General features: G+C 44.0%; 1 protein-coding gene across 1 annotated transcript in view; it reads right to left on the bottom strand.

Annotated features, from left to right (window-relative positions):
- Positions 1-4,205: 4,205 nt before the first annotated feature.
- Positions 4,206-11,837, bottom strand: part of EXD2 (exonuclease 3'-5' domain containing 2) — a 25,341-nt gene continuing 17,709 nt past the window's right edge. The window contains exons 9-10 of the mRNA XM_014941937.1: positions 7,162-7,518; positions 4,206-6,110 (exon numbers count right to left, since the gene is read on the bottom strand). Of these exons, the coding sequence (XP_014797423.1) occupies positions 5,894-6,110; positions 7,162-7,518 (574 nt within the window). The 3' untranslated portion in view covers positions 4,206-5,893. The remainder of the gene's footprint in view (positions 6,111-7,161; positions 7,519-11,837) is intronic.

Raw genomic sequence — 11,837 nt, 5'->3', positions numbered from 1 at the left:
TACTGTTTGGTATTTTTCAAAGGACAATCAATTGGAAAGGACTTGCTGTTAATCAATGTGAAACAGATACATGTCAGTTCCCCACAGAGCACACTACAATGCGAAACAGCTTCCTTAGAGAAGCAGTTTTTTGTGAAGGGGGTTTGGACAGGCAATTTTTCTCTCAAGCCTGCATTTCTGACAGCTGCCTAGTACCTTTTTCCCAGACTTGCCACATTTGTGCTGAGATATATGTATGTCTCCTCTCTTTTGCTCCTTAACCACTGCACAATCTTTCAATTTTTTAAGCAAAGAAAGATAGAAGCCATATTTTATATCAGCTATAGCTGAAGCTGGATTTTTTCCTGTGCAAGGAAATGGTTTCTTGTTATCTGAAGATGACATCTCTATTTTACAATAAAAGCCTCCATCCTCTTTTTTTTTTTAGTTGTCTTTACTCCCCCAGCTCACGAACTGAACTTATCCAATAGCTTGCAAAGAAAAATAATAAAAGAAAGATGGTTTTGCTCTGTTTCCTGGCGACCAACACCACTGAGACCCCAGGTGGTATCACGCTGGCTAATTCAAGACAGAAACAAGCACCACGATAGTTAAGTGGGAAGAGAAGATGCAGCACTAACCTTGGTGCAGAAAATCCTTGCCACAGCTGTCTGCTGTGCATGATGGAATTCACAGTGATAGAGGAATCTGTTTTGAATATGGGAAATGATGTTCCATGCATGTTTATTTGGCTTTTTGGGGTTTTTCTTTCCTTAGTAAGTTTAACCACGTTGGCTCTCTTGCATTACCCTCATTACCTGTAAAAATATTAAACAAAACTCCCTTGACATAGGGCTAACACGGAGAAAGCTATGTCTTCTTTGCACTTAACCTCAAACTGCCTCTCCCTTTCTTCAGAACAATGTACCCTTGAGGGTGGGGAAAAGTCCTTATGCCAATACACAGCACTACATAAAATAAGAGAAAGGGCTTTAAAATGTCCGTTATTCCCAAAGAACATCAAGGGGATGGCAGTTCATATCAGACTGTGGGAATGAAGAAGGCAGTGTAGGTTTGGGCTACTGTGGAGGCCTGAAGGAAGGAGAGATCAGGGAGCAGCAATGGGAACTGACCTCTTTAGGTGCCTCTAAATCAGAACAGAACACCGCAGACTGGCGAGGGCTCCTGGTGACTCCTTATTACAGAAGCTCCCTCTGCACGTGCAGAAGGCCCGGTTCCTCAAAGGCATTTAGGCACAAGGCCAGGGCAATGAGGTATTTCTCAAGAATAACCACGTTGCCTTCACTGAAAAAAAAAAAAAAAAACCACCAAAAAAATGTTACAGATAGCACAGAGTAAAGATACTCCACAGGGAGCCAGAGGAATAGAAATGCAAGAGGAAGACAGCTCCCTATCCCTGCCATTGGTGAATACCAAACGGAGAAAAATGCAAGAAGCTCACAGGCATATGTGGTCTTCAGTCCTGTCAGTCATAGATGTGACAGCTGGGACCTTTAAAGACTGTTAAAGGAGGGAAACCAAGGCATGGCAAATACCAAGTCTGCCAGCAGCATAATTAACATGTCACATAAGGTCTGCTCAGAAACGCAGCACTTACTGGACCTCCAACTGCTGCTCAAAAATGCTGCTTGGCTGGTAATTCCTGCACCTTGCAACAACGTCCAAGTTGCTGCAAAGCCAAGAAAAAGGCAAACCATAGTGCTTGGGAAGGCAGAAATAATTTGTACCCCATGAGGGAAGTCAAACTAACCTACCACAGGGCTGGTTGGTACTCTCATTGCAGAGGAGTGTCACTGGAAACACGTACCCAGTCGTACTCTTAGAAAAGCACATCCATTTCACATAGGCAAAACATCTGAAACAAAAAGGATGAAGGCAAGTTCTGCAGGGAATTCATAAGCCAAGACAGGTTTGGGGACATCAGCAGCTGGAGCGTGCTCCCCACTCACCTGCAAGAACCTGTCTGAGACAGGTGGCATCAAGTGCCAGATAAAAGGGAAAATTTCTCTCCCCCACCTCAGGCAGCATACCTTGGGCACTCTTACAAACATAAAGTGACAAGTGACAAAATGAAAAATCCCATGTGAAAGCCAGCTCAACACAGAGGCATGGCAATTCTTGCCCTCCACAGGCAAAATGGATGTGCCTGGTTTAGTGCAGGAAGGTCCTAGTATCAGTGAGATACTTAGGGCAACCTAGATAAAAACTTGAATGCTCAGGTTGACCAAAATCTTTTTACAGAATCACAAAATCACAGAATGATACGGGGTTGGAAGGGACCTCTGGAGATCATCTAGTCCAAGCCCCCTGCCAAAGCAGGCCCTCCAAGAGCAGGTTACACAGGGACTTGTCCAGGTGAGTTTTGAACATATCCAGACATGGAGACTCCACCACCTCTCTGGGCAGCCTGTTCCAGGGCTCTGCCACCCTCAAAGTGAAGAAGTTGCTCCTCATGTTAGACGGAACTTCTTAAGTACAAATTTGTGCCCATTACCTCTTGTTCTGTCACTGGGCACCACTGAAAAAAAAAAACTGGCCCCATCCTCTTGACACCCTCCTTTTAAGTATTTATAAGCATTGATCAGATCCCCCTTCAGCCTTCTCTTCTGCAGACTAAGAAGACCCAAGTACCTCAGCCTTTCCTCGTAAAAGAGATGCTCCAGGCCCCTAATCATGTTTGTGGTCCTCTGCTGTACCCTCTCCAGCAGTTCCCTGTTCTTCTTGAACTTTTTTAAAAAGGATCTGCAGACATCATGACTGACCAATGTGGCCAGGCCAAGGACAGCAGCTGAATTCACTGAGAGCCTGAGAACAACAATTCAAGTACACCTGAGCAAACCTGCTATGGCATTGCTCACAAGTATAGTCGGCTCTTCCATGGCTGATCTCTGACAGACACATCAGGGAAGGGAAACTCAGAGGGGGAGGTTCAGGACGGGGTGAGACACAGGGAAAGAAGAGAAATAGCAGGCACGCGAAAAAGATTTAAAAAAAGAGCTTCAATAGTGCTAAGTCTGGTAAAAGAGAAAATTTTTACTGAATGTAGCAAGTAGCGATGAAAACAGACACACAAGTTCTATCTATAGACTGGCAGAAAATTTTAAATCACAATCATATAAAAATAACCTATTTCTGCACAATAAATATATCGCTTCCCCACCTCTTTCAGGTTGACTTAAAACGATGAAAGTTAAGGATTTCTTACAAACAACAAAGAATCTTAGTTAAGAAAATATTTATGAAGTTTTCCTTGCAAATTTCTATTTCTGAACAAGCAATTTGGAAAAAAAATACAAACACAACTCTTCAACAATACCACTGACTCCTTATACTTAGAGGACCTTGTCCTTGTCTCAACATCATTTTCTTGCCTCAACAAAGAGAAAAGACAGCAGCCCTGTGGTCAGCCTACAAGTTCCATTAAATAAGGACACCTTGATCAGGAGTTCCTGCATCTGAACAAAGGGAGAAAAATCAAAGCAGAATGAAGAAGCGGGATGGACACCTTGTACTCCTGATTGTTGAAAAAGAGTTTCTGAGCCATGCAAAGAGCTCTTGCCACCTTGATCAGATGGCACTCGGGATAGCAGATCGCAGTACCTGAACACATGCTCAAAATGCTATGGAGAGAAATAGTTGTATCCAAGCTGCTGCTGTAGACAGGAGGTTCTTGCTGAGATTACAATCAGCTGTGCAAACGAGCAGAGACAGAACACATTTGGCTAGATCGGTTTTTGTTAAGACCTGTCAGTGGTACAGGAAAGGAATAAAATTGCCCATATAATGAAAATGGTCTCATTTGCAGCTCAGAGATAAGTAGTATTTATCATTAATCTTTGATTCCTTCTGCTCAGGCTGCTACTGCAGCTCCTCTGGGATGGCATTAACGTACCATTTCTTCATGGCTCCTACTTATCTCAAACAGTCTCTGCTACAAACAGGTTTTTCACCCCTGGCCTGTGAAATTTCGTGAATTATCTGATAAGGGAGAGTTTCAGCCATGGTAACAGCAGGTCCACGATTCTGCCCAAATGTTGTAAAAAATGTGGGTCAACTGCGCTATATGCAGTAGTGTGAAGTACGACTTCAGGGTTTTACTGAAACTTCTTTACAGAGACCTGTAAGAGTTGAGCATAGCTTCATCATTCAGGAGAAGCACACTCATGCAATCAAAATAATCAAAAGTGATTTCACAGACAGGGGCATGTATTTTTAAAAAGTTATATTTAACTAAGGTCTAGCACCAGGCAAAAAACATGAATATTTAAGACAGTCAGACAGCAGCACATTTTAAAAAACAACAGTAATAATTAGCACACACTAGCTTATATTTTCAAAGCATTTTACAAAAACATGAATTAATTAAGCCTCACAACACCCTTGTGAGATAGGTAAGTATTATTAGTCCCATTTTAGAGACAGGGAAACAGGCATGGAAAGAGTATGACCTGCTCACCACCACACACGTCAAATCCAGGAACAGAACACTAGATCTTCCAGTTTCCTGCCACACGTGGTCTGACATTTTAAAAGATGCTGGTATTTAAATAAAAATTGTTTCCTCTCATCCCTTTTAAGACACCTGACCCCATTTCAGTCTGATATGAAAAGGTACCCACCACGAGTTATTCATGATAAGCAAGTGGAATTAGGACCTAACATTTTTTATAGCCCATATGTTTCTGGAACATGTTCAAGAAAAGACTTGACACGGGTGATTCCATAGCGCCAGAGCCAAAGAGAGTCGCTTCTCATCAGGGACCTGCCACCAGCAAACTCACCAAGGCCCACATGCAATGCTGATACAGCTCAGAATCTGCAAAAAAAGGTAAGGTTTCTTTGCCACTTCCAAACAAGGAATTTCTCTCTGGCAGGGAGTCTTCTCTGAGAAGAACTCATGAGTACAACTGCACTGAAAGCAGACTTCTATCAGGAGACTCTCAAGGTGCAGCTAAGGGCGCAGATGTATCTGTCCGAAAACCTGGAAATGTTAAAATATTGTGCTCTGGGTTAAGAGAGATGGTCTGGAGGCATCAGCCATCCCGGGGGGTAGAAAATAACTCCCCACAGTCACTTTGAAAAGGCAAGTTCCTTTGCATATCACTCTTGCACCGAATGAGTCAGTGACGGACTAGGATTAAAAATTCCAAACCACCTCGTCATGGTTTCAGCTGGGATAGAGTTGACTTTCTTACTAGTAGCTGGTATAGTGCTATGTTTTAGATTTGAGAGGAAAATAGTGTTGGTAAAACACTGATGTTTTCAGTTATTGCTAAGCAGTCAAGGCCTTTTCTGCCTCTCTCACAGCCCTGCCAGCAAGCAGGCCAGGAATGTTAAAAAAAAAAAGCAGGAGGAGACACAGCCGGGAGAGCTGACCCAACTGGCCACAGGGCTACTCCATCCCATATGATGTCAGTAGATCAAGCTGGGGGAAGGAGGAAGCAGGGAATATTCAAATTGATGGTGTTTGTCTTCCCAAGTAACTGTTAGGCGTGATGGAGCCCAGCTCTCCTGCTGATGGCTGAACACCCGCCTGACAATGGGAAGCAGTGAACAAATTCCTTGTTTTGCTTTGCTTGCACGTGTGGCTTTTGCTCCACCCATTAAACTATCTTTATCTCAACCCACGAGGGTTTTTTTCCCCTCACTTTTACACTTCTGATTCTCTCCCCCATCCCAACTGGGGGGAGTGAGCGAGCAGCTGCGTGGTCCTAGTTGCTGGTGGGGTTAAACCATGATTTAACTCTTATAAAATGCCAAACCTGGCAGATCCACTGCTGCCTGTTTGCACACCCAGGCCCAGAGGTTAGTGGAGACAGAGAAATAAAACCAGTCCTTCCACCTTCAGTTCCGTATGTCCATCAGACACTATCTAGAGTCCAGGAAGTTAGTTTCACGACAGCTCAATCTGAAGATCCTCCCCATACTTTCGGATCAGCTTCGTGTGGTTATGGTCCACTGACCACTGCTCTGGGAGGTGCTTGGGCTGCATGCTGTCCAAGAAATGCTGCCGCCAGCGTCTCTCCAGCTGCATAAGGGAGCGCAGGCCTCCTTTAGCAAAACACTGCACCACCTTCAGTCCATGTGGCATGTAGCTCTCATTGCAGATCCTGCCAGAACACAAGCAGAGTTTATTTTCACACAAGCCCACTGTCAGACTCTAGACCTGTCTACAACAAACAGCAAGGCACCGAAGATGCTTTCAGCTGCAGAGTCTAATTACAGACACATGGCAAGCTAACCAGGAGGGAGAGTTTTAAGCTCTACTTCAATGCCAGACTGCTTTTCGGAGCACAGTCACACTGGGAAGCTGGTTTCTTTGAACTGAGCAAGTGTTCTTCTTTTACAGCAATACTAAACAAAGCTCTCAAGGTCCACTACAAGCTCCTCAGAAGACAGACTGCAAATTTCTCAAGGCAAGAACCATATAACGCTCCAGAGCCCTGATCCTGCCACTGAATTCCCTGCCTGGATAGGTTCTGAGTTACAACACTGGGACATTACAAACAACAGTAAGCATAACAAGGAGAAAATACTGACTTCATGGAGAGACCAGATACTAGTTAAGAAAAGATATTTGGGGAGGCTTTGAGAAAGAGAGGAGACTTCTGATATGATTGTCTTTCAGTCTCTCTCCCTGATTTGTCCTTCAGAAGGTATAAAATAGTGGAAGGGAAGACGGAGAACAAGAGCAGGAGGAGATTGCTGGAACAGAAAGGGAAAGAGGGGAAAAAACCAAGAGTTGCAGTTCACAAACCACTGCTGGGTTGAGTGGGGAAGGGAGTAAACAAAAACACAGTAAGAAACGCAGAGTGCGATTGTCTACTAAGAGCCTTAGGCTACAGCACAATCTTCTTCCTACCCTTGCTTTCTAGTTAAATGCATCAAAGTAGTACAAGACCAGACTCTGGAGGCTTATACAAGTGATGAAGTTACGCTTCTAGAGGCTCATTTTTCCTGTGCAGATCAACTCCTAGCAGTCTCAAATTCAGACAAGTCAGTCAGCATGCGTGATCCCTAGCTCTGCAAACTCTACTGGATTTTCTTTCATTTTGCTGCAGTAATATTTACCCAAGGCTCTGTGTGCAGACAACTTTTTGTTGAACTCCTGTGCCAACATAAATGACTAAAAAGCTACATCTGCTGACGGGCTTGTTATACCTGGTTTCCAGACCAGCTGCTTCCTGGAGCATCTCTGGGGTGACTGCCTCTGTGTTAAAGAAGTCCTTGATGCTCTGCAGAAGTTCTGCCCTGCGGGGGTCGGGCAGGCTGTCTGCATTCAGCAGGGCTCGAGCCCCAGAGCGCACTTGCCTGCGCAGAGGGTCCTCCAGCAGACGCACACCTTCCTCAGAGCCAATGGGGGCTCCAAACTCCTCAGCCAGCTGCTGCTTCAGGTGGTTGTCATAGTAATTGGAGATGGCGTGGCAGGACGTGCAGAGGAGGAGCACGTCATGGGAGTTGTGGTCCTTCATCTGGATGGGGAAGTGTCTTCGGTATTCGTGAGGAACAATGTTCTTCCTAGGGAAGACAAACCAGACATTTCATTACGTTTGCCTAGGGCTATTACTCCCCAATTCCTCCTCTTCCAGGCCCACAAAAGATCAACTAATGCTAAAAGTCCAGGAAAAAAAAAAAAGATCACCAGGGTCAGGACCCTCAGTGCAGCAATAGGTTCTGCAACTTCTTTTTATTTGTACTTCTCTCTACAGGTTTTCTGCATTTATCTTTTTTTTCCTACCAAAAATTCATTGCTTTTGATTTAAAAAAAAAGTTATACTGTATAAAGTTATACTGTAAAAAAAAAAAAAAAAAGCAATGCACTATGAGACACATACCACTCAGGTAAACAGTAGCAGCTGCAAAGACAAAAAAATCTCACCTTTTGTGACCTCATGGACTTCAGACTCACCTAAACCTTTCAAAAATGTAAGGATTAAGCAATGGAAGAAATAGTACAGCTATTTTCACAAGGGGATGCCATCAGAACAGTGTGTTGGCACACTGCTGCCCCCTGCCATTCACACTGCAGCACATACACGGCTCATATGCTTTGCTCTCTCCAAGGACAGGTACCTCCTGCCTCTGTATGAAGAGGGAAGGCTTTTTGTTCAGCGTCAAACTTACCCAGGCGCATACAACTACAGAGCATTCAAATAGTGATAGCCCAGCCAGGATGTGAACAAGAATCATGTTTCAGGCCACTACCCAAGCTTCTGGATGCCAAACTAGATGCAGACCTCAGACCTGTTTTAAAAGATGCATTTTTCTCTTGCCCCGCTAAACAACTCACCGGATATAGGACTCTCGCTTCCCACATACAACACACAGGTTCTCTTTGACTGTCAGGTAATAATCAACTTGAGACTCGGGACGTCCTGAAGGCTCAAACCGCAGCTTCACAACAAATGGCTCTGTGCTAACTAGCTCTGAAAGGGTAAAGGCAAACGGAGAATATTTGAGACAAATTTGAACCTAAAAGCTAAAATAACAATGTTAAAATAAAGGAATCATCTTAGTAAATCCCCAACAGTATTTCCAATAAGAAAGGATACAAAAAGTTCATGCCCAGTTACCTAAGAAACAAGGAAAAAAAAACAAATAGCGATGTATTTCAAACACCAACACAAAAATTGGTATGCTCACCTCCAATCCCCTTGTCCAGATACCACTGAGCCTTCTTGCGATCACAAGTGCACAGGGGCTGTCCATCTGGTGCATGCAGGAAGCAGTTGTCATACAGGGGAGATTTCCTATGGAACAAGGGCAGTGTTACAGCAACGGTAGCAGCATGCCAAAAAACCCTCAGAGCTCTCTATAGTCATACGTTCCACGCAGCAATTCATGCAGCCTCCTCCAAATCACAGGAGTGCCCCTAAACGCACATTTAAGGTTGCTGAGCGCTGTGCAGGCTGCTGCTAAGGGAAGCAGAACATCTGAAAACCTACCTGGGGTTCACCAACTGACTGTAAGGTATCTTTGCTCTCCTGCTGCCAAGAGAACTGTAACTCTGAATCCCAGTTTTCAAGAGATGCCATCAATGATGACAACATTTTCGAAAAAAAATTACATTAGAAAGCAAAAGAGAATTCAAGTCAAGAAGGACGATGAGCTAAAAGTAAGCTAAAAGAGAGTGTCAATTACAGGCAAGGCAATTTCAAGGATCAGCTGCCTAAGCCCGTATTTTAATGTTTTATTAAGTCCACTTTTCTAAAACTTAGTGTGAACAGCAATTAATCCAAGAGAAACATATATAAAAAAAGCTCTTGGAGCACTGGGAACCCAAACACCTGAGACCATGGGAACAACAAAGCTGAGCTGAGGCCCTCTGAAACGCATGCACCTAACCTTAGTCTGGCAAAAAGTCCTGCTGGAGCAGTCTCTGGTGGTTGGTGGCAGTGTGTGGAAGGGCTCTGTTCTGCAGAAAACATTTCCTTACTCTGCCAGCCTCCTTCAAACAAACCCGAAGAGCAGAGCAGGCTGAGCTTAGGGAGCACCTGGGAGGAACTGGCCAGGGATACAGACATGTCACAACACACTGTGGAAAAGTTTCCTTTTTTTTCTCCAGCAAGATCATACAAATAAGTACTCAGCAGAGCTCTGCCAGCTGAAAAGGTTGATTGACAGGCTGTGTAATCTGACAAAAGGATTTCTTCTGAGGTCCATGGAGGAAAAAAACACAACTAAACAATAATGATACAGGAGATCTCCTTCCACTGAGCATCAGCAGTTCAGCTCAATCACCATGATAACTGGAGTATTTCCCAACTCTAAATTAATAAACATTAAAAATAAACAGCTTATAGAAGGTAAAAGTGGAAATGGACTTTTGAAATCACATTCAGTCTTATTACAGACGAGAGCCAGACTGCTGGAGATACTGTAAAAAACAGTGATTCTACAGGATCTCAAATAAAGCACCGTTAAAAACAATAAATAAACAACCAACCAACCATATGAAGATCTCAATTTAGCTTGGAATGCAATTTTGTTTAAATTTTAACTTTTCCATGAGGCGCAGTCCTTCTGTTTTGTATGATACGGGCTCCAACAGGAAAAAAAAAATACATCTCTTGGAATGCAATTTTGTTTAAATTTTAACTGTTTTGTATGATACAGGCTCCAACAGGAAAAGACTTGCTGTGTACAACACAGTACCGTTAATGATTGCTAATAAAATCAATATTATTGACTGTATTAAAATGCCTTTATTCCAATCCAATAAACTTGAAAAAAAGAAAATAAATATAAAAATGACTGGTTTTCTTTCCAAATGCTAATTACAGACAATTTTATTTTCTACATCCCTATGATTAATTTTATTAGATTGCATCCAAACAAAACCATACACACTAGCTCTCCATGTATTCCACTGCATTGAGCTTAGAGAGCCTTCTCCAACTTGTTTTCATTTAAAAACAACTGAACTTTAACTAGCAAAAGGCTGTAAGAATTTATGATGTGCTCCACAAAAATCACCTGTGGGACAGGGACCCTGAATCCAGCAACAGCTGAGCCTGCAAAGCCAAAGCAGTACCGTCCCACAGAAGTGCCCTGCTTTGATGCTGCCACAGACTGTCCCTTCCTGTGCCCTCCTGGGCACCCTCACACAAGGTGTTTCACCCCTTCTAACCTTAGCTTTCATCTCTGCTCAGCACCCTGACATCTCTGTGGCCACAGTGACCTGGGAGAGCACAGAACAAACAGCACTCCACAAGGCAGATCCTGCTGACAGGACAAGCTCCAAGCAGTTGACCACCTTTTCCCTGGAGGAGACAGGGCACAGCTGTGTGGGGAGTAAGTGCCACCAGGACAGCAAACCACCTCCTGCTGGGACTCAGCTCTCTAGATAATAAGGACAAAAGCTGAAGACAGCCCCTTAACCTCCTTATGATCCCAGTGCTGTGACCACTTTCAATACCACCTAGAGGGAAAACATAAACAGGATCTACCTCCCATGACCTGCGTTTTCTTTCCTAGCTCATATTATCCGCTCTGTTTAATGAGTAGAGCATGAGGCATCATTCAAAGTTTTCCATCTGCAGCCCAAGGAGTAAAACGGGCTCATAGACTTACCGTGCAGAATATCCTACGCCCAGAGGCTTCCGCTTGTGCCTCCGCGGATCTCTCGCTTGCTGACTGCCAGAGGGCTGGCCATTCACTGAAGATCTCCGATTCTTTGTCTTCTGAGGGGAATGTCCCTCTCCACTCTTCTCCTCTCCTGTGCTGCCACTCCTCCTTCCTCTAAATGGGATATCCACCAAGCCCCGGCATTTACCCAGTGCTTTCTCCCAAGCAGCGATATAATTTTCACCTTCAGATGTAGCAGGGAGGCTGGCAAATCCCAGCAAATGGAGGAACAGAGCCACGGAGACCTGGGCATCCCTAGCAGCATAGAGAACCTGCAGAAAAGCACAGACATCAAGTTACTGACAAACAGCAAACACTCAAACGTGACATTATCAGTCTTTAACACTAGGTACAGCACAGCCAGAAGTTGAATGCATTTCCTTTTGAAGTTCACCCTGAGTTCTGGCAGGTGAGTGACATTTTCGTAACATCACCACAGCCCAGGTTTTTAGGGTCGGTCATACTTGAAATACTCATGGGTGCCTTCAGGAAACACAAGGGGCTGAAAAAAATCTTCAGGTCAGCCAGGCCTTAAAAACCTTCCCACCCTCATCAAGTCCTCCCTAAATGACAAAAAGCTCCCTTTTGGTAAGACTGCCAATTCAGTGTGGTTATTTATCCTGTCACTCCCTCTACCGGTCACTGATTTTCTACACACCTGCAACGTGACAGCGAGGAAAGTGAGCAAACAGGGAAAACACAATGGTCTA

This window comes from Calidris pugnax, unplaced genomic scaffold (genome assembly GCF_001431845.1).
Source record: "Calidris pugnax isolate Ruff unplaced genomic scaffold, ASM143184v1 scaffold56, whole genome shotgun sequence".
NCBI classification, from domain to species: Eukaryota; Metazoa; Chordata; class Aves; order Charadriiformes; family Scolopacidae; genus Calidris; species Calidris pugnax.
The sequence above is the reverse complement of the archived record's forward strand: the minus strand, read 5'-3'. Positions and strand labels throughout refer to the sequence as shown.